General features: G+C 32.9%; 2 protein-coding genes across 2 annotated transcripts; one reads left to right on the forward strand and one right to left on the reverse strand.

Annotated features, from left to right (window-relative positions):
• Positions 1–390: 390 nt before the first annotated feature.
• Positions 391–3,640, reverse strand: LOC133188779 (prostaglandin E2 receptor EP4 subtype-like). Its single transcript, XM_061324264.1, has 2 exons — positions 2,873–3,640; positions 391–675 (listed from the first exon to the last, which is right to left on the reverse strand). The coding sequence occupies exons 1-2, from the start codon at positions 3,638–3,640 to the stop codon at positions 391–393; spliced, it is 1,053 nt and encodes a 350-aa protein (XP_061180248.1).
• A 13,506-nt stretch (positions 3,641–17,146) lies between these two features.
• On the forward strand, positions 17,147–22,292 carry LOC133188875 (transmembrane protein 19-like). The gene is made up of 6 exons (XM_061324359.1): positions 17,147–17,255; positions 17,560–17,670; positions 18,875–19,012; positions 19,292–19,549; positions 19,977–20,192; positions 21,837–22,292. The coding sequence occupies exons 1-6, from the start codon at positions 17,171–17,173 to the stop codon at positions 22,001–22,003; spliced, it is 975 nt and encodes a 324-aa protein (XP_061180343.1). The 5' UTR covers positions 17,147–17,170; the 3' UTR covers positions 22,004–22,292.
• Positions 22,293–23,725: the final 1,433 nt, after the last annotated feature.

The following is a 23,725-nucleotide window of genomic DNA, read 5'->3' on the forward strand; positions in this document are numbered from 1 at the left end:
TGTATTTTTATTACTCAGAGAAAGTTTTGATTTCTTTTCTTATACATTCTTATTACCCACGATACCCTAGTGAATTGAGGGTAGGTACAGGCATTTCTGTGCAAATAAACTAATTAAAATGCCAAAGGACTATACGTATTATACAGAGATAGGAAAAACTTACTGTCAATACTTAGCTTTAATTCACTTGCGTAATACATAAACTTTTTGCCAACATGATGGGGTTATGCATATGAAGATCATTTGAAATTAATGGAATTTTCCCGAAATACTTACCTTTAGCAAACACACTCGTTATCAACTTAAATCACACTTCAAAAGTGCATATATTTATCGCTCTTAATAAAAAAAAATGATATAATCAAGTTAGTAGAAGTACATAATATGGATTTATGACTGTGTTGTACAGTTTGCAATGCTCAAAGATGGGGTGTGTTCGATTGTGTTCGTTTTATCTCCATCAGCACATGGTTCTACTGTGAACATATGTGTTTGCCTTTGTTTATGGTTGTTGAATCTACGAATCAAATGCACCACTTTGACCAGATTTTCTTTGCGTAGAATGATGTAGATCCATGGGTCAACAATGGAGTTACTGATGGTCAGTCGCACAGCCATAAGTTCCTCTGGTCCATTCTTAGGGAACTTTGCACTGGCATTCATTAACATACGAACCTGTGACAGAAGACAATGATATCAACAATTGAACCTTTACCGTTTTATTTAAACAATAAAATGCTTTCTTTGGTCGTTAAAAGCGAAATTAATGTTGCAGCTGTTGCAGAAATATGCATAGCCCGCGTAAGTGGGTTATGTAATTATTTTCTGCAATATTTGCAACGTTAATTATCCTACACATGTATTAACAACCAAAGTAAGTTTTTGTTTATATTTATATATGTACAAAATATCAGCTAAAGTATTATTCGTGATCGGGAGGTCGTGAGTTCGAATCTCGGCCGAGACTGACCTAAGTCGATAAAATATTGGCAGGAACTATTCCTTCGCCATTTGCTCGGCACTTTGAAGTGAAAGTTGCGGGTCCTTCGGATGAAACCTTAAAAACCGAGGCCCCGTGTCACGGCAGGCGTTGGTACGATAAAGATCCCTCACTGCTCAATGGCCCTGAGTGCAGATAAAAGGTCAAAATTTGAAGCCCTTCACCGGTATATTGTGACTTCTCTATATGAGTGAAAAATTCTCCAATGGGACGTTAAACAACATACAATCAATCAATCAATCTAAAGTATTATTAAGTAAATTAAATACTGTATTATTGATAGGTATAATCATTGTACGTTTCATTGAAGGTCAGGAAATCTGCAAGGTTGATATACTTAGCGGTGTTTAGTAGCTGATAAACAACAACGGTTTTCTTAAATGTTCAGTGAATGTGAATAGTATTGTCTCAATATGCTAAACGAATTCGTATTATTGTATCAGTCATATTTTTGATACGCCGTTGTTCGTTGTCCGTCCCTCTGTCTATCTGTCTAGATCAAAATTCTAAACTGTAATACATGTTTGATGGTTAATTATATTTGTTTGAAAGTGCGTAATTTTTCAAAGTGCATTATGACATAGCATGATAGTCCCAAAGAAGCACAAGCATGTGGCAATAAAAAATGCACAACTTAGATGTCTTCCCCTGGATCCGTTGTGTTTTTTATGTTTATATTCTAGCATTCACAGACAGAAAACCGTAAAATAGTAACATTTTCCAGTTCATAAAGCATGAATTTGAACCCAGGTTTTGCTACAAAATACATTAAAATAATCTGATTCTTTTTAGAAAATAGCAAATTCGTATACGAATACTGTTAACGTAAAAGATATCCAACTTCATCGGGGGTAAACTGAGGACATTGAGTGTCTCTAGGCGTAGGTCTGTTTACAGATTGTGGAATACACTGAAATATTCAATTATTTTCAGCGGTCTCAGCTGATTATAGACAGTGTAATGTCCATATTTCATCGTTCATAATATTGAAAGAACTGAGCTCACTGAATTCCTTTCAAGATTCGAGTTTCACGCTCGCTACAAGGACAAAATAAATTAAAGGTTTCATATGCGAAAAAACGGAACATTTTATGATAAAAGGAAATAAGGGATTGTTACTTTGTGGCAATACCAGAATATTGCCTACGTGTAAAAAGCTAGTATTCAAGTTCCTGTAGAATTAAATTTAAAAAAAATTAATTTATTGAGCGTGAAACCCAAATCGTGAAGGGAATTCTTGATTTTAGTATTCTACTAAATGAAATGGACTGAATTAGTGTAATAACCCTTTTAAAATTAGTTCATAAGATTATGCTTAAGGACAGATGATACATACAAACTTTCTTCAGAAATCATTAAAATAACAATTGGGCATGTTTATAAAAGTAAAATTAATACGTTTAGCCGCATAACTTTTAATTTTTCATTCATCTTCATAATAATGTCCTATAAAGTGATTAAATTTGCATAGATTTATAAGGGAGACCGAAAAAAAGTAGAACTTTATACATCATAAAAGTTTACAATTTCTTAATATTTTTTTAAATTTGCTATTTACATCATTTACAACCAAAGTACACCAAAACATTTATACAAATCCGGTCATCCATTTTTTTTAAATCATCTGTACTTTAATGTTCAAAAGCTTAGAGAATGCGCATGGCTGAAAAACAATCAGTAGAGAAAGAAAGACAGTGCACCGGAGTGACAAAGACGACTCCAAGAAAATGCCTTATATATATTAAATAATTATGAGTTGTTTTCTAATCATTGGACGATTCATTGATTTTAATATGTTTCCGTTTAGCATCCTGCAATTAAAAGATAAGCCGTGTATTTTTTTTAATTATCTTAAATAAAAGGATTACTCACCATCAAAGGAACCCAGCAAATGGAAAAAAGAGTTACTACAGTAAACAGGAAAACAATAATGTAAATGTCATTTCTTTTTCTTTTGTTGTCGATAGTCGTTAAAACTGGTTTTCGGCAAACGGAATAAGCAACAGCTACGTTTAGAAAAACTGTTATTAATAAAATAATTATGCCAGTGATGGAATATATGTAAGTGTTCACCCTTTCTAACAGTCCCTTATTTGCAAAGTCTATAAAGCACCACGATCCTGGATAAAAGTTTTTGACTGATCCAATGCCTATAAGATTAAGAGAAGATACGGTGGCTGTAAATGCCCAAATCACCAGAAGCATTATGTTAGCTCTTCTTTTCTGTGTGTTCCTGTACCATATTGGAAAACGAACGGCCAGAAAACGATCAAAAGACATGGCACTTACAATCAGGGCTGAAGACATGAAGGAGAAAGAGGACCAAAATGAACAGTATTCACAAAGTTGTCTGGGAAATTCAAAAGTAAATCCTGAGATATAGCGCACCATTACCGCTGGATAAACTAAGGCTATTACACAAAAATCGCTTATAGCTAAACCGCAGACAAATCTGTAGAAAGGTTTCCATTTATGTTCCCCGGCAGATCGACAGAGAAAAAATATGGCCATGATGTTTCCAAAACCTCCAAACGCATATTGAAGACTTGGGGGTAGAATGCTTTCTGACACAGTTTCTTCAAAAGTGATGTTTGAATTGCTAATGTTTACTGTTTTATTTATAATTCGATCATTATCCATGGTCCTTGATCTGCTTTTTATCATTAATCTCTGGAATATTTAATCATATTTCATAAAGAACATCTTTCTGCTCTCCGTGTCTGACGTATTCTTGATCAGGAGTTCTGAATGATTCCTTAGAGAAGTATCAATTATTTTTACAGGAACTGCAGAAGCGGTCTCGAGAAGACACAATATATTCATGAAATATGAAGATAACGAACAGTATTCAATCTCGAAAGTCCAATGAAACGATAAAAATTTGGAGCAGAGCAAACACGGACCTCAAAATTTAGAGGTGGGATCGGGTGCCATCTCATAACAAAGAGTTTTTGTTCTGTTCAGTCATTATAAGTTTGCATATTTTTTGTATTATCAAGCTCCTTTAAGCTGCTGTGAAAAATTTTAAGATGTTTGTTACTCTGTTGAATATGTTAATCAGTATTTTAGTGATTTAAAAATCTTTTTACTTTTCATGTCTCCTTAAATTTAATGGTAGTATTAAATTTGCATTAATTAGCAGTTAAATATTTCTTCTTTACCATAACCTTAAGAAGGATATTTTGTGTAAAAACAGCTTACTTAAATATATCAATATGCTAAAAGCATTGATCCCAAAACCTTCTAATGGATTTACGGAGGCATCCATTAAGATTACAGATGTTAGTTCAGAATTTTTCATTTATTTAAGGTTGATGTCTGAAGTTTGGCAAAAGACTTTCATTGTCCAATGAAAAAAAAAAATATTAAATTGCCTTTTATCCTGACATGTAAATACTGGACCTTTTATAAGATCACCAAAGCATTAGGCTCAAATGAGCTTTACTGAGTTGGTCTGACGTCTGACTATTAACTTTGCACATTTTTAACTTCTTTCTCGGGACAATTTCAACCAAATTTAGCACGACGTATCCTGGGTTAAGGGCATTTAAATTTCTTCAATTGAAGGGCCACGCCAAATTGAATGGAAGGATACTGCAAACGTTCATACATTAACGAATTCAAACATTAGAAATAAAATTATAGCATTTTGAAGGAAACCGTTGTTACATTTGTATGGTGGCATATTTATGCCATCCAAATAAATTTTTTCAACATAAGATATCGCGTCAAGTCAAGATATCATTGGAAAATGACTGAGGCACCCGTAACACGTTATTTATCTATATACTAGTAAGTATATGTACATGTACATATACAGTTATCGTGACTGCAATTATCATGATTATGAAGAGGCAGCACTTGTCAACGCAACAATTTTGGTCATGATACATGATAAATTATCTCGTTATGTCGAGATAGCTATCACAACAAAATGTGATAGATTATCTTGAGTAGACGAGATAGAAGTTGGTGTATCTCAACAAAATCAGCAATTTATCTTGTTTTGACGCGATATCTTATGTTGACAAAAAATTATGTGGATAGCATAAATATGCCACCATACATTTGCGAATGAAAAGAGACCTGAAAGACATTTAAATATACGAGGGTCATTCAAAAAGTTCGTAGACTTTTCTCATAACATTTTTATTTAAAAGTCATATTATAATCAAATTTGGTAGACATATCTCAAAAATAAATCCAAGTAATTTGAATTAAAACATTCAACTTTATCATGATAAATATCCAAATTATTTGAAATTTAAAACTGCGAAACTGCGAAATGGGTAAAGGAGCACTGTCAAAATTGAGTTATTCTCTAACGATACACTTAATTATGTCTCTAGTTATATCTCTAACAAATGGCGCTTAAACTAGAAAAACTTTAAACGTTCAAATATACTTTTGTTTTTAGGTACACTGAAAGTAATAAATAGCTCTTTTTTAAGAAGACGCTGGTTTCTTGATCGGGAAGCCCGGGTTCGATTTTCATTCGCCTCACCGCGTCAAAACTAATACGTAAACATAGGTAGTGACTGTTCGCCAAGTGGAAGTCACGGGTCTTTCGGACGAGACCTTAAAAACTGAGGTCCTGTGTCACTAGTTGTAGGCGTTGGCACGATAAAGAACCTTCACTGCTCAATGAGCCTCAGTGCCGAGCATAGGTCTAATTTTGAAGCCCTTCAGCGGCATACGGTGATGTGTCTGTATGAGTGAAAAATTTGCAAATGAAATGTTAAACAAAATACAATCAATCAATAAATCAGGTTCTCAAGAACCACAGAGTCAGAAAAGATGAAAATTATTTTTTGTGAAGGCTCTCTACCATAGCAGGCTTCTAAGTGACCTCTAAAATTTAGGCGCCAGCTGGCACCTTATGAAAAAAATTTGGTCGCCAATGCAAAATTTTAGGCAAGTTTTTCTTAAGCGCCAATATTGGTCAATATACAAACCCATTTGGGGTAGTCAAGGAAAGGGGGTTTATTGCAGTCGTTAAGAAAAAAATCAACAACAAATATAAGCCGTGAAATAACAAAAGGTTCTAACTTAAGCATGCAGTTGAAACTTCATCGTCTCAACCACTGTCCGAAGTCCCCATATATAGCTCTCTCCTACCGATCAGAATTGGAGAGGATCGTACATTTTGGTCATGGTTTGCAACAATTGTAAAACTCACATTCAAAAAGTTATAATGGATCATTTGTTTTAAAAAAGAAATTTCGATCTCATGAAATATTCTTTTAAAATATAATATCAAGAATTTTTTACACAAGTAACATTTTATGCTCGTCCGTATACAATTACCTAACATTAATATCAAGACGATATCCCTAACGAGTGAGAATTTAATTGAAAACAATTGACCACATCACCTATTCACTGCTTTTATCAATTGTCGATTAATTACCTGGGGCAGCTATTGTCTTATCTGTCTACCTGAGCTCTGTGTGCACTGACACGATGCGAAATTTCATAAATGATTTTCCTAAGTCTTCAGAGTTTTGGTTATACCGGCCTCCTCTTCAACCAAAATAAAATGTTGTCATTATTGGGTGATGGTAAAAACTGAAATGTTGAATCAATTGAAGCGAAACTGGTGTGACGTCAAAACATTTGTTATGAAGAGTATTTTTTTTTTAAAGCATCGTTTTGATGCTATTAGACTTAATTTTCATTGAGTTGATTTTAAAAGCTTTTCTGTTGTTTATTTATTCTGTGTTTACAAATTGTCTATTAAGAATTATTGTTCTCGGGGGGGGGGGGGGGGGGGAGGGGTAAATCAGAATATATAAATATTAAGTAGATGAGTTTCATTGCCTTTAAAAGTGCCCATTCTTCAAACCAAGGGAAAAAAATAGATATATCAAATATAAATACACCGAACATATATACCAAATATAGATATACCAAATTATATATATATATATATATATATATATATATATATATATATATATATATATATATATATATATATATATATATATATATATATATATATATATATATATATATTAGTCGATGATCTTTGAGCCATCATTATTGCGACATAATATTCAAAGTTTAATAATGAAAATGATATCTTCCAAGATAATGTTGTGAATCGACTTGATGATCCTCGATAAGGATATCGTCCTTTTGAAGAGAAAGAATATTTTCAATGTACTCTTTATATTTTATTTATTTTACGGTTATCAGATTCAATAGTATGCTCACTGGTTTTTAATATCCTTTGCAGCTTAATGTTCAAAGAATTTCAAAAGCATTAGTGTTATTTACAGATAATAAAATTTCAAAAAAAAAAAAAAAATTGTCATTAAGGCTTAAAATTGAGGTAATGAATAGAACAACATGCTGTCAATCTTTAAGACAAAAAAATGCTCTCTTTGGGAAAAAAACCGAAAGTTTACCAGTTTATTTACAGTTTTCCGGTCAATTTTGAACCAAAATGAAGACCCTAGATGAAAAAATTAGCATTCATGTACATACAATGTCTGGCATGGAATACCTTTATATATAAAGTATATCTTTCTCCTATTGCATATGTTGGGTACATATACTCGCACTACATTTTTTTTAATATTTGATACTATGACTGGTTTGGGGAATTGTGTCTAAAGAAATATTTTATTCATAAAGTTCCGTTCCTCAAAATTAAATATGTGATATACGTAAATATGATCGAAATAGTTAGTAGGCCGTTCTTCCAGTCTCCAATTTTTTTTTATCCATTTTTGCCTCGTCTTTATGCAAACACTGCATGGCTCGTGTTGCAATTATTTTATTCAGATGAACATATCCTACTCAGAAAATCATCATTAATATAAAAAATGTAAAGTGATTTATTTCCATTTTTTTCAAATATCAATTAGAATTAAAACTTAAACCATTTGTTAGTTGGACATGAAATCGGTGCAATGCTTTTGTGTGTTTCTAAAGGGCCATATTTCCCTTGTGTAGCACAATTACACTAGATGATACTATTTTGATACAATATGTTCATACATCAGGATATATCTCTGCATTAAAAAATAAATTGATCAATTATCTGTTTGATTTAAACGTACACCACTATCATTCCATTTTAATTTTTTTTTGTTTTAAATAATACCATATCTTATAAACCTCCTACCGTAGTTCAATGTCTTTCTTGAAAAATTCCCATGGTGTCAAATCGAATAAGAAGTTAGTCTTTAGGACGTCAGTTCTTCAACTACACAATATGCTGTATTAAAACTAAAAGTCTCATTGGCGACACTTACATAGTGCTAATTATGCAAAATAAAAATAATAATAAAAAAAAAACACTACTTGTCAAGCATGCGTACATGTAGATTTGTTCCCATACAATATCAATTTGGGGCTCAGTGGGCATTTTCAGGGAGCAGTCTACAAATTAAACGAACCTGCAAGGTCAAAGAATTAGATAACCTTAGTACAGCCTTTAAAATTTTGGAGGCAATAAACGAGCACTTTGTTAATTAAGAGAACAAATATGTATGGCAAAATAATTCCATCTTCATCCGGGAATAGGTTGTGAGAGTCCCAGTGAAAGTCCTAATGAGAAAAGCAATGCTACTTTGATTACATTTATCGTCTACATCTTTGTTTAATGATTTTTTCACAAGAGTAAGTATATCAGTGCACCTAACATGAAAAGGAAATGTGAACTTCAAGATACCGAACAGTGTCATAATCAAAAGTCCATATAAACAATGCAAATATTCTTGTAAGCAGATCAACACGGGACTATTAAAAAAGGTAATACCAGGTGCCATCGAGGAGTAAGCAAACCTGTCGACCGGCCCCACTAGCCATGTGTTCCTTGTCATGATCAGGTAAACGAACAATTCGTAGACAGTTCAGTGTGAAAATAATGGCCGAACAATTTGTATCATTCGACCTAACGAAAGATTTTATCTGTAAACAAAGTGCATTGTAACTGTCTCGTCCATGGAATTTGCGAAATGTTGACTTTAAAGGAGATTGTTGATATTCTTGTATCATCAACTTGTTCGTCAATAGCTTATATGAAAGAAAGAGTAATTTAAGGATTTGTTTTGGGATGTGATGTTACTGACATTTGATGATAATAGAAACATCTTACTCAATTCAAAAACAAAAGAAGAGTAAATAAGTGCATCAATATTAACTTTTCTGATGGATATCAATTTATATTAAATTCCATTCTTCCCTACACAAATGGAGTGAATTTTTGGGCATGAATTTGTGTCTCATAGTAGATTCAATATCCAATAAAATGCAGTTCTAAAGTATTAAACTTTATTTTTTTATCTATTCATTTTTTAAATAGCTAATTCATATTGAACCCCTTGTTTTTCAATTTATTAGCACGTTTTGTTTTGTTATACATGTATTTGTTTTGTTTTGTTTTGTTTTGTTTTTTTTTTTTTTTGTTTTTTTTTTTTTTTTTTTTTTTTTTTTGTTTTTCCGAAGTTAAATGTTATTACTTAAGCATTATATTAATAAGAAGTACTGAGTGCTGGATGAACTTTCACAAAAATCTGAAAATAAAAATGATTATCATTAGTTAAAATGATGAAAAATGAAATTGAAAAATTTATGAAAAATCTTTTAACATCACAAAAATTTTAGTAGCAAAGATCCAATTAAAAAGTTATCTTACTTAAAAGTTTATTTAAGCTTGACTCAAATATCTTGTTAATTATTTCTTTATATTATTCATAAAAATGCAAAAGTATCTGAAGAAGTTTGGTATTGTATATCGAAGGAAATAATGATGATATTTGTTTGCCAAGTGAACTTATGTGAAAACGCACACAAGTAGAGTCACAATTTTGTGTATTCAATGTTTCGATGAAGGAAGATATAATTACCCTTATCATCAAACGCATGCATAATCGTGTGCTGCACATGCCTAGTGAATGGTAAAGGCGGATAAAAGGAGTTTGTACACCGAAAGTAATTTTTGGCTTCATATATTGATCTACAATTATAAAACAGCTGATAATCAATGTTAATCAAACGTCTGAGTTGATAAAATTCCACTTATTATCTAAGCGTTTTGATGACTTCATGAATAGTTCTAGTTATTGGAGTATACCTAGTTTTTTTTTCAAGAAGAATCAGACAATTTCGGACCAAAATGGCATTTCAAACGGAAGTCAGACATTTTGTGACAATACAGAGGTCCCTCAATAAAGTTAATATCTTACGCCTTCCATAAACTTTTAAATATTTGATTACTACACATGCATGTATTTTTTTCCCGATAACAAAGCCCACAGATGCTTATGATAAAAAATAAAAATAACAATAATAATCATATATCCTTCTTTTCAATGTATAGTATTTCTACTAGTCCCCCCCCCCCCCCAAAAAAAATGAAATAAAATAACAACGAAAACTTATAGAGAAACAAACCTATGGCATGATCTTTAATCTCAGAAATAAGTGACCACATCCTGTTATATTTAATGTCAGTTTAAAAAAATGGCAATCTTGATTAAGGACTTGCTTTCTACCCAAAGAATAATATAGTATATGAAAATATTTTAGTCTATTGTTGATATAAACCCAATCCCTATGTCGTTAGTTTACAGGTTACCAACGTGACTTATTTCCAATGAACTACGGATTTATTTTATGAGGGATGATTCTTCTAATACTATTTTATTATAGCGCGTAGAAAGGGAATGTAACTACGTATTTTAGATATAAACATCATACAATGTAAAAGACTATACAGAACGACTAGATTTAGAACCCATTATCGTCATCATCACTGGAAAATTGAGGGAAGGGGCATAATTAGAACAAAATCGATAAATACCCAGTTCTTTTACAATGCTCAGATGATTAGAACTTGTAGATTGGGATAAATGATGTATATTGTTATCAGATTAGGTGTGTATTCTGTGTAATTTTTATCCTTTCGTAAAATTGCTTTCTCAAATTTATCTTCTAGTATTTCAATTAGCAACGGTTACAATTATCAATATTATTGTTTGAGTTTTTTTTTTATTCCTTTCTTTGTCAAATACATAGTTTTTCTCTTTTCCTCTACTTTTTCCTCTATGACTCGTTTTACTTTCGGAAATGAATAAAAATAATGGCAACCAACTTACGTGAAGCATTTATAATTGCACTTGTATAAGTTCCATAACATGCAAGTTATACTCGACCCTGAAAATATCTTTCAACAATTTCGTAGTTACAGTATAAAATGATTTTTTTTTCAAAAAAAACATTTCCCCAGCAAGCAACAAATTCTTATTCAAACACATTTCAGTTCATGGCATCCGAACCCACCTCTGATGTTTTAAGAGGTCCGTGTTTGCTCTGCTCCCAATTTGTATTGTTCCAATTGTCTTTTAAGTTTCATTACTGTACGTTATCTTCATATTTCATTCAACAACAAAAATAGTGTTAGTTTCCATTAATCCTTTTACAAATCATCTTGTTTTGTTTTCAAAAAATGAAAATCATCGGGTTAAAAATTCTATGAACTTTTTATGTAACAATAGTACTTTTCTTGTCCTTTGTTTGCTATTTAGAACTATATTTGTCTGTTATGAAACATATCAAAATATTCTGAAACAAGAATATCTACAGTCTCGTTTAAAGTGATCATTCGGCAAGTTTTATAACGACCTTTACACAATCTATCAATAAATCAAATGCTGATTGATTTTTTTCATACTTAATTGTTAGACTATTATTTGCATACTGAATTGTCTATGAATTTTCCAGTTTTTCCTGATCATGGTTGGCAGGGGATACTTACTCCTCCAGGGCACCTGATCCCACCTCTGATGTTTTAGAGGTTCGTGTTTGCTCTGCTCCTGAATTGTATTGTTTCAATTGCTTTATGAGATTGAATACTGTTCGTTATCTCCATATTTCATCTCTATATTTTACAAGTTTGCCTAGGATCAAGTTCAGAGGTTCTTTTTGCTTAAATACATTACAGATGCAATATAAAAGATACACGTACCATTAAAGGAGCCCAGCATATGGAAAATAATGTCACGATTGAGAACAAAGACACAATAATGAAAACGTCGCTTCTCTTCTTTTTTCGTTTGTTGGTTGCTGAAAAATTCGGTTTTCTGCAAACGAAATAGAATACTGCTATGTTCAAAATAAATGTTGATGATAGAATAGCAAACCCAGTGATGGAATATATGTAAGTGTTCACTTTTTCCATTTAACCATTGTTTGCAAAGGTTAAAAAAAAAGCACGACCCTGGGTAAAAGTTTTTGACGAATCCAACACCCACGAAATTTAAAGACAATACAGCGCCTGAAATGAGCCAAAGCAAGATATTTACTCTCTTTCTCTGAAAGTCTCAATACGACATATGGAATCTTACTGCAGTAAATCGGTCAAAAGACATGACACTTACAATCAGGGCTGAAGACAGACGTTGATCTTGAGTCCCGTTCCTACTGATGTTGTTGCTAGGCGAGTTGTTTTATCCTGCATCTGACTGTGGTTGTGCGAATGTAGAGCCAGGTCATCGGCAAAGTCTAGATCATCGAGTTGTGTCAGGAGTGTCCACTGTATACCATTATCCAAACACCAGTCACAGTTAGTGGTGAGCCCATCAGAGAAGTTGAGTCCTACATCTACCTGGGGAGTGTGGTGGACAGACAGGGTGGCACAGATTGTGACATCAAGTCAAGAATTGGCAAGGCAAGAACTGCATTTATAATGCTAAAGAACATCTGGGTCTCAAAGAACATCCGCATTACTACCAAACTGCGGATCCTCAACTCTAATGTAAAGTCCGCCCTATTGTATGGTGCAGAGACGTGGAGGTTGACCAAAGCTATCCTGCAGAAGATCCAGACATTTTACAACACCTGTCTCAGGCGCATCTTCAACATCCGATGGCCTGAAAGGATCACAAATGAAGAACTATAGAAATGAGCAGGGCAGGAACCAAAGGACGTACAAATCAGACAGAGGAAGTGGGGCTGGATTGGACACACGCTAAGGAAGTCACCATCCAGCATCACACGCCAGGCCCTGACTTGGAACCCACAGGGCAAAAGAAAGAGGGGACGTCCAAGAAACACCTGGAGGCGTGACTCGGAGTCAGAACTAAAGGCTAAGGACATGACCTGGCAGGATGCAGTGAAAGCAGCCCAGAATCGAGTTCACTGGAGGACTGCCGTGGATGGCCTATATTCTTCACGGAACGACAGGCCTAAATAAGTAAGTAAGTACTGAAGACAGAAAGCAGAAGGATAACCAAAATTAGCAATATTCACACAGCTGTTTAGGAAATTCAGAATTAAACCTTGAAATACAGAGTATCATAATGCCAGGGTTAACAAAACAAAACCTATTTCACAAAAGTTCATAAGAGCTAGACAACCAACCAGCTTATAGAATGGCTTTCATCTGTGTTCATTTGAAGAGTTACACATGAGAAACATGACTATTGTTTCCTAAAACTCCGAATGCATACTGAAGGACCGGAGGTAAAATGTTTTCTGACATATTTTCCTCGGTTGTGTTCGAATTGCTGAAATTGTTTGTTCCGTTGCTAATCCACCTTCAATCCATGTTCTTGATTTCAATAAAAACAAACCTTTTCTTAATTTTGGTAAAGCTCTTCAATGTTGGAAAATTATCTTTGTTGATGAAATTCGTTGCAAAGATGCCAAAGAAAATAAACATTTTTTGTCCAAGAAAGCTGCATTAAGAATTCCAATTTTCATCTCATAAAACTGGAGAATAAATTAAAGTACAAAATATAAATATCCTGAAAAAAAATCTGTGATTATATTCCGTCAAGTCTTTTTTTCAGATTCTAGATATGATCTTAAAGCAAAGTGACAATTCTGGATTAGTCCAGACTTCCAAGTGAGTAAAGCTTCGCAAAGTGATTTTTGACATTGCAGTATTATTACTTGCTTTTTAATTTTTAAAATTGATTTCTACTCAGAGGACAAAAGAATCTAGGGAATAGTGCATTTTCTATTTCTTTTGAAATCATCAAGATCATTCTTGATCTGTTACATTCTCTTTTATAATACATCAATTGATTTTTTTCTGAAACAAAATTAAAAATGGGGTATATTTTATATTATAAGTGAATGCATTTTATTCTTGTTGTAGGACATATATCTCAAGATGGTACATGTTCATATAGATTTAAGATGTGAAATGCTGAAACAGATCATCATTGCCGAAAACGACAAAACAAATTCTTTCTTAATTTTATGGAATGGAAATCTTTCATGAATATTCTGGAATGTCTTTTCCTTTCCATTTTGTGTTTCCATTAAAAACAACTACTGTCTATTTGCATGGTATTATTTTAATCGTAACTTTTATAACTTACAAAGCATATAGAAGCAAAATATGAGAGAACTTGAGTTATATGATTTCAATTTAATAAAAGATGCATGTTTTGATTATTTCTTGTATATAAACCTTTAAGAATGATAGGAATTATACGTTGATGTTTTAATTAAACTTAATCAGACAGATAAAGAAGCCCGATCCCCTTACTGTGTTGTGATCACTACCTTTGTTTAATTAATACTGAAATGAAACGTCTCCTATCTGGCATACATAATAATAACGCCTTTTCAAACAGGACGTTAGTACGTGTGCAAGGGGGGGGGGGGGGAGGGGGGCTCCCCTCCTCACTTTTTGGGAGAATAGTCTTGCTATAGTTTAAACATAAAAATTCATTTCATGACTGCTTAAGGTCTCACACAAGGAAATAATTTCACTATATGTTACTATGTAGCTTTAATTAAATTAATTAATTAATTAGACTCTCAGCAGATAATTCATGAAAGAGAAAATAAAGATTAATGCTGAGACAAAAATTTGAGATCAGAAAAAATACGCCTTATGCGGCTTTTAAGAAAGAAAATTGAGTGTAAACATACCTACCCTGAAATACACGTGGGTTTCACATGTTGACAAACAGCCTACACACCATCCAGGAAGTTGCATCATGCGCATCTAAAAAAAGAGTTCCCTGTAATTCAGTGGCACAATTCTGCTAAAAATATGATATTCCTAGTACATGAGTCCAAAATTAAAACTGTAGACCTAAAAAAAGTTGCCGAAAATGAAAAAAGAAAAAGAAATTGTCTCTATATATATAGAACTACAATTGACTAAGTTCATTTTGATTGGCTATTTCCTTGCGTAAGACCTTTAAGACAACTAAAAGTTAATGAAATTAAATGAAATTTGCATAAAATGTCTCTTAGTTATTTATCTTTCATATACCAGTGCATCAAAATTTATCTTTGTCGTTAAGGGATGAAAAATAGGAGATAACTCTTCCTTACAGATTATTGAATTTTAGGCTAAATTTCTATAGAAATTCATCTACAGTATATTAATTTCAAAACTTAAAAAAATCTTATGAGTTAATTATTGAGAAAAAAATTTGGAATGAAATGCAAGCTGAAATGTTGGGGTTTTTGGCTATCTACTTTAAAGTTTTTTCATCTCTAATTAATAAGCTCTAATTACCTAAGAAACAGGAAGTTTACTGATTTATAAGGAATTAATTAGCAAAAAATTGAAAATCTTAATTCTAAAACAAAGTCAGAGACTGGAAAAAATGGTGTCAAAAGAGACTTCAATAATGTACCTTGGAGCTTTGATAACAGTGATCACTGATTAATGGCTGGCGATTAAGATAAGCGGTTCTTTAGCAGTGGGGGGTGATGAGGCTTTTCCATCAGTCATCAAAGAATGGAGTTTCTCTTAGAAGACCAGGCAGCTCTAAAATAAATAAACAACACAAAAGTTTACAATACTTAAAAATGTGCACCACATACAATAGCATATATTACTAGAAAAAGTCTACAAGTGTACAGTTAAATAATAATCATGCCAAAAAAGGGACCAAAATGGTTGCATCAACATCAATACAGAAAAGGAAGTATTCCTCACAACAAAGGCCAGAAGAATACAGGGACCACCAGCCCAGTCCAATTTCTAGTTCCCATAAGAAGACTAAGTAAAGAAGAGTTTCGGGACATTGTACAGCCACAGAAAAATGGAATGTTCGCAGTTACAGATGCCAAGAGCCGAAGCAGTGAGATAAAGATTTTGCGACCCGGGCCAAGTGAAGTCCAGCCTGTAGACTCCTACATGGAAGCTGTGTCAGATGACCTGAATTCAAAATTATACAAAGTACTTCACCAAGAAAAGACTGCTAAATTGTGGAACCATGCATTTAAAGAACACTCACATAAGTTTCCAGACTGTGACGGTTCACTGGACTGGAATCAGCATGGGGAGGAAAAACGAGGCCTGGCATGGATCCTTTCCATCCGATGTAAGAAGTGCCACTATACCAGTCACCGAGAAAAGCTTTACGAAGAGTTGAGGAGATCTGGAAGGGGCCGAAGAGCTGCACAGCTAAATGTGGCCATGGCTGTCGGTCATCTGGGTACTAGTCTTACAACAGAGGGTATGCGTGGTATGCTTCTTGGTGCAAATATTGAACCAGCATCAGCCGCCAACATGCAACAGACCTGCAACAAAGTGGGGGAAATTATCACCAAAGTAAATAAAAACAGCATGAAGAAAATAAGGCAGAACATTCAAGAACTTAATGAAAAATGTGGACTTCCTGATACCCCTATCAGAGCGGAAGGAGATGCTCGGTATAATAATGCCACCTTTAGTGCCATTGGAAAAACCCCATTCCAAGTTCATTTTGATTGGCTATTTCCTTGCGTAAGAACTTTAATTGGTCCCTGAACATTTTGTTGCAGTAAGGTCAAACTCTGGTAAATCATTGCCCCCCCCCCCTCTCAAAAGCACGGGCCTGTCAAGGGCATAATAATGACTCTTTAAAAGGCATAATAATGCCTTTGGGAAAGGCGTGATAACGCCTTTTAGAAAGGCGCAATAACGCCTTTTGGAAAGGCGTTATAACGCCTTTTTGAAAAGACTTTATAACGCCTTTAAAATTTTCTTCATAGAGTAACGTTAGTATATGTGTCCCTGCTTTTAATATATCAATTATTTTTTTTATCATGATTTTGATAATTCAAATTTTTTTACTGATAATATGTTTAAAAAAGAAGAGAAAAAAAATTTTGAAATCTTGCAATCTTTAGTTTGGTTCCACCACGAGTTATCTCTCTTGAACCATCTAAAAAATCAATGAAAGTGAAAGTAGAATAATGTGGTTCGTGTTGCTTGGTATAGTGACGCCTGTCAGTTTAATTTGCTGGCTTATAACTATAGTATATAGCTATGTTTATAATGGTAAGGACTTTCTTTTACACGAATCAATGCAATCTTTTACAATACGTGACAAAGTGTTAATTTGTTGTGCATGAAATAAGATGGGAGGGTACCCTGTCGGTCGACATCGTTTTACTACAGGCCTTTACAAATGTTCTTACTACTGCATTTTTTTTTATATTCAGACAAAGCTATATTAGAAAAAAGTATCAAATTTATACAGACTACTTGTAATTTTGTTGTAAAAGAATAAAACGATTTTATATAAATATTCCATCCACTTTCATTTCCATCCAGAATTATTTTAGAATTGATCTATTTTTAGATACTGTTCCTGTCTCCCCATGGAGATGGATGATTGCCATATTGGCTCCAGTTGTCATAGCAACATGGGGACTGAAGAAAAAAAGTTTGGATCGAACTGGTGTCATTGCAGGTATTTCAAAGAGAATAATCTGATAATAGGAGTCATTTATAAAAATTTCACAGTTGCTTTCCATACAAATTCATTATTCAATATACAGTTGAACTTCCCTATCTGAAACTAATAGTCATTTTGAATACCATGGATATTTAAGCATTGAATCATTATTTTTTGAAAGATATGGTCTCATAACTGCAATGGTGTGTGCAAACAAATTGAGTAACATGCGTTAGCATGATAATAGCGCATTATGAAAATTTGTTTCAAACGAATGCTTATATTTACAGTGATTTTTATTTCAAAATCTCTGTATTATCCTTCGGGTAAGTTATAGTTAATAAAAGAGCCATTGCAACAGCTTCTGTTCAATGTGAGCGTGAATTTTGATTTTCACTGATGTCAATTCCACGGCGTTCAGCGTTTGTGACGTCAAAATAAAATGCATACTTTAATTCTTTTGACCCCCTGTCCGTGTTATGGTGTTTTGAAGGCCGTACCTTTCCACACACTTTAAAAGCAAAAAAACGTGTAATGTAAATATTTCAAAGTGAGTTAAAGTCCTAACTGTTTTTTTTCTTTATGTATTTTACCGGACGTCGATATCTTGCTTCATCATATTTATCTCAAAGTTTTTTCTGGGTCGCATTAGGTTCAAGGTTATGAGGTTTGATTATACACTCCAATGATTTATGGTCTCTGAAAATTTGAATTACAGTAAAATCCTCTATCTTGGACTTGACAGGACCAAGAAAAAAAAAAAAACTTTAGAGATATTAGGAAATTCTAGGTATTAGGTAAAATATTAGGTAGTAGGCAACACTAAGGTTGAAATACATATGAAAGAAAAAGTTTAAGATAGTACTTCAAAAAATTGTTTCTTTGCCCTCTCCCGACCGACTAAAATTGGTTAGAATCAAATCTTTTTTCAACTTTCAAGAACTGAAGCAATTTTTTTAAATTCATTCCGAAATTTCTTATCCCATAAATATTTTTTATTCATTACAAAGTTTCTTATCCTATTAACTACTATCATACATGCAGCTTCATATTCACAAATGTTTTTGAATAAAAAAAATTTTCCCCTACTTACATGTACCTACCTACCCAAATTCTTTATCCTGAGTCAGGAGAGGGCAATCAATTTTTTTTAAAGATGGGTGGAGGTTGAATTTTAAAATGCAGTTGAATGGATATGAAATGTGAATTCTTTTTTCAGGTCTTGTTGTTGGTTTCATTCTTACCATCAGCAATTTCTGCTTTTTCACCTCACTTCTAACATTTTTTGTGATGGGATCAAAGGTCACTAAATTCAAGGCAGAACAGAAGAGGAAAATGGAACATAACTATAAGGAAGGTCGGTGAATACCCAGTTTGGAAAGTTTTAGAGTTTCAAATTGGCATTTATCAATGATTACATATAGAAACTTTGAAGTTCAACAACTATATGACATTTCAGTTTAAATTTAAATTAATAATATTAGCCAAATTTTACTGAATATTTTTTCCATGTTTTTCAGCAACTGACAAAATTTATTTTTTTTTTAATAATATGTATTGTATTTAATTTGTTTATCTTTAGTTTTTTATGACACAAAAAAAATTAATTTGAATTTAATTTTTCTAACTGAAACAGGTGGTCAAAGAAATTGGGTACAGGTTCTCTGTAACGGTGGCATGGCAGCTGTGTTTGCCCTGCAGTACATGTTTCATGTGGGTTGTAAGGAGGTAATAATTGACTTTTCCCATCACTACTCGTCCTCCTGGCTGGCGATGTCTGTCCTGGGGTCCCTGGCTTGTTGTTGTGGGGACACCTTCTCTTCAGAACTTGGTGCTGTGTTTTCCAGAAATACTGAACCAAGGCTCATAACAACTTTAGCAAAGGTTCCTCGAGGTGAGTAATTACCAGTTGTTATTAGGGTGGGTGAGTATCAATGTGTAAATTTGGGGATATATGAATGACAAAAACTTTTTAATGACACCTCATTGTAAACATTGAGAGATTTTTCAGTGATTTTCATGAGAGAAGTTCATGGTACATGTTATAGTGTACGTGTGCTTATTTTTTTAATGGGGTTGTGTGTGTTAGTTATGATTGCAGTCTCTACCGATTTTTATTCTCCATCAAAACTTTGGAAGACTTAAAGGAAAATTAATTTAAACTTTGATTTCAAATTTTCTTTTTTCAAAATAATATTGCTTCATATTCATGACATCTAAAGATTAAATATATGAGAGAAGAGATTTGAGACAGCAGAATTGGAATTAGAGAACATGTATTACTATTATGATCAATATTTCACTAAGATATCTTATTTCAGGCACTAATGGAGGTGTGACTGTTCTTGGAATGGCCTTTAGTTTGGTAGGGGGAGGACTTGTGGGCCTGGGGTTCTATCTAACACAAATTTTCCTGCTTAGAGAGTCCTTTATAAACAATGGTCCCCCACAGTGGCCCATAGTGTTAGTGGGGACCCTTATGGGGTTTATTGGTTCTTCTATAGATTCATTCCTAGGAGCAACATTTCAATATTCAGGTAAGTTTTTTGTTTTGTTTTTTTTTTAGGTTTTGTTTTGGTTTTGGTTTTTGTTTTGTTTATTTGTTTGTTTGTTTGTTGTTGTTGGTTTTTTTTTTTTTTTTTTTTGCTAGAATCATAAATTCAGATTTGCTATAGTATTTGATACATGTACACTAAAATTATATTTGATATTATTTATGTGATTGTTAAAGAGTTGTCTTTCTTTGTGTTTCATACTTACATGTATCTTCACCAACTTTCATAACTTACTGTCACATAACTGGTTAAAATTCAAATCTTTTAAACTGAAAGGATTTTTTTTTTAATTTTTCAAAATTATTCTTCTGCATCAGAACAGTGTCAATGATTGGAACAAATTGAGGAGGCATGCCAGAATATCCCTAATGAGGGTATCAATCCATTCAGGATATTTTATGCTAATCAGGCTTATATTTTCATTCCACAGTTGGACATTTTTTATGCCCCGCCATGAATATGGCCGGGGAATATAGTGTTTGTCATGTCTGTCTTCCGTCCCTCCGTCCTTCTGTCTGTCCTTCCGTCACACTTTGCTTTAGCTCTGTTCAAAGCTCAATTTCAAAGAAACTATCCAAGATATTTTTATCAAACTTCATATGCTGATAGATATTGATGAGGGCTATGCAACTGCATCAACATTTTTTGACCTTGACCTTTCCTTTGACCTTGACCTCACTTTTCTTAAATTAGTGTTTAGCTCTGTTTAAAAGATACAATACAAGACAGTGTAATCAAACTTCACATGTTGATACATACTGATGTAAGCTATTCAACTGCATCAACATTTTTTGACCTTGACATTTCTTTTGACCTTGACCTCACTTTTCTTAAATTAGTGTTTAGCTCAGTTTTTAAGATACCATTCAAGATAGCGAAATCAAACTTCATATGTTGATACATACTGATGTAAGCTTTTCAACTGCATCAACATTTTTTGACCTTGACCTTTGTTTTGACCTTGACCTAACTTTTTTAAAATTAGTGTTTTGCTCAGTTTTAATGAAATCATTCAAGATATTTTTATCAAACTTCATATGCTGATACATACTGACGAGAGCTATTCAACTGCATCAATATTTTTTTACCTTCACCTTTCCTTTGATCTTGACCTCACTTTTCTTAAATTAGTGTTTAACTCAGTTTTAAAGAAACCATTCAATATAGTGTTGTCAATTTTCATTTTGCATTACTAACATACCCTCGGCGGGGCATTCATGTCCTATGGACATATTTCTAGTTTATATTCAAAATATATTTCAATTCTAATGAAAAAAAATTGCATGTCCTTGCCACTTACAATGATTGATGTGATTCTGACCAATTTAATTTTAGTTTACTAAAATAATACTCAGCCAAAAATTTATTGTGAAGTTTTACCATACAAAAATGGCATTCCATACATTTCTTTGAAATCTGTTACTATGGAAAGAACTTTGGCTCCAAGCACATATGTTTCCTGACATTTCTGCAAGTGAAAAATAAATTTTGGAGACATTTTTTCATTGTCAAATCAAAAAAAAATGATACTTGAAACCTTACATAAAAACCAAAATTAGACATTAAGCCTATATATCCAGTAGCTGATGAATCAACTTTTTCAAGTAAGCTCATTGATTTCTTTAGGATTTGATCAGAAGCGGAAGTGTGTTGTCGAGCACTCGGGACAAAATGTGGAGTATATTTCCGGCATGGAGCTATTAGATAATCACAGTGTTAACCTATTGACCTCTTTAATCTCTGCTCTAGTCACACCCAAAGTAGCCTTTGAAATATGGAGATTATGCAGCTGACGATGACATAATTAATTCTAGTTATTTTATCATTTCTCATTTGACTTACAAATATTCCAAGGACCAGCTCATGTACAAATTACATGTATGTGTTCAGCATCATGCAACGCACAAGAAATCCTTGTACACATTAATTAAGTTCTGTGAAATCAGTAATTTTCATAGGGGGTTAATTTTTTTTTTTTTTTTTTTTTTTTGAGGTATAAAATGACCAACAAATTTATGTCTACCACAAATTGTAAAATATCATATATATAACTACTCAACAATTCTTGATCCACAAAATCAAATCTCCACAAATCCATATTTTTTCCTCAAATCATGAAAATTTGACAAAAATATGTGATTTTACAGTATTGTGATTATATTTTACTTGTATTTGATGTTTTATACCTGCATTGCTGTCTTAACCTTTATTTCTACTTTATTCTCTTAGATAAATTTTACTTTAAATTTCTTTTTTACTGACTAATGTGTAGATCTGTAGTTTAAAAAAAACTTCCAAAGCAAAGAGAGAGGGAGATAGGTTGAATTTTTTTTAAAAATTTGTACAGTAGATTTTAGGTAAACGAGTTGACTACATATGACTACATAAAATTAAATATATGTATATCTCCATTGGTTAAGTTTACCTTCATTATATTTTCTTTTACCCAAGAATGTGAAAATTGCTAGTAAATGTCTGCATTATGTATCCATAGGACACAATATTCCTCCAAAGAAAATAACCCTGAAAAGTGTTCAGTAGTAGAGGTCATTAAAGTTTTTTTTTTAAATTTTTTTAATGCAACATGTAATTTTTTTATTGAGTAAGAATTACAATGTAATGAATGTGTCTGATTTTTCTGATACCCACAAATGTTATTGGAACTTATGTTTTAATATGATCTCTTATGTCTTTGGCCACTTTTAGGTCACCTGAGATACTTAGATAACCTACAAGTATCTTTTTTTGTATGAGGGGAAATTTCAACTTTGATTTTTTTCTCCTTATTTCTGCTAAACCAATTTTAACCAGTTTTTAAAAACAGTATATCTTAAGGGGACCAAGAAATTACAATTTTCATGGTCTCTGGCTCCCATGGGCTTTGTCAAAACCTGACAAGTTATTGTATTCTTAAATCATTATTCCTAGATGTTAACCATTGAGCTCACTCACAGTAATTTATCTCTTTACTGCTGGACATGCAATCAGAGAATTGGCCTGATTATAACCAGTAATTGTCTTCTATCAAAACTAAAATTCAATTCCTTTGAGTTCAGTCCCCAGGATGGGGCTAAATTCATTATATATTTGAAATACAAGTTTATTTTTTTTATTTTGGGACATCTAGCAGATACTAGTAAACTGTTTGCATGAATACAATAGGCTTTCAGCCCTTTACCAGAATTGTAAATTCATGACCCCTTGAATCCAAGGTCAAATGCAAGTTTGGCTAAGCTGAAAATAAACAGCACTCAGCCATTTTTTAATAATATCATGACCCCTGCCTCCATTGTTCAGACCCCAGGGTGGGAATAAATTTGTCATATATAGATTTCTGAAGCCTTCTTTACTTACGAATATTCGTAGCTAGTAGGCAAACAGTTTGCATGAATACAATGACCATAAGTAATTAAACTTTGACCAAAATTTTGAAAATTCATGGCCGCCTGAGTTCTGAGTTCAGGCCCAAGGTTTGGCTAACTAAGGTCATAAATTGAAAATGAATTACATCTATG

Source organism: Saccostrea echinata, unplaced genomic scaffold, assembly GCF_033153115.1.
Source record: "Saccostrea echinata isolate AGI-Se365-2 ecotype Australia unplaced genomic scaffold, CSIRO_AGI_Sech_v1 ptg000016l, whole genome shotgun sequence".
Taxonomy (NCBI): Eukaryota; Metazoa; Mollusca; class Bivalvia; order Ostreida; family Ostreidae; genus Saccostrea; species Saccostrea echinata.

Coding starts and splice junctions, on each gene's coding strand:
- LOC133188779 (XM_061324264.1), bottom strand. CDS start 3,640: ATGGATAATGATCGAATTATAAATAAAACAGTAAACATTAGCAATTCA. Junction 676..2,872: donor TTTGCTGGGTTCCTTTGATG/GTGAGTAATCCT, acceptor CTTCTGTCACAG/GTTCGTATGTTAATGAATGC.
- LOC133188875 (XM_061324359.1), top strand. CDS start 17,171: ATGTGGTTCGTGTTGCTTGGTATAGTGACGCCTGTCAGTTTAATTTGC. Junction 19,013..19,291: donor GGAACATAACTATAAGGAAG/GTCGGTGAATAC, acceptor TAACTGAAACAG/GTGGTCAAAGAAATTGGGTA. Junction 19,550..19,976: donor TTTAGCAAAGGTTCCTCGAG/GTGAGTAATTAC, acceptor ATCTTATTTCAG/GCACTAATGGAGGTGTGACT.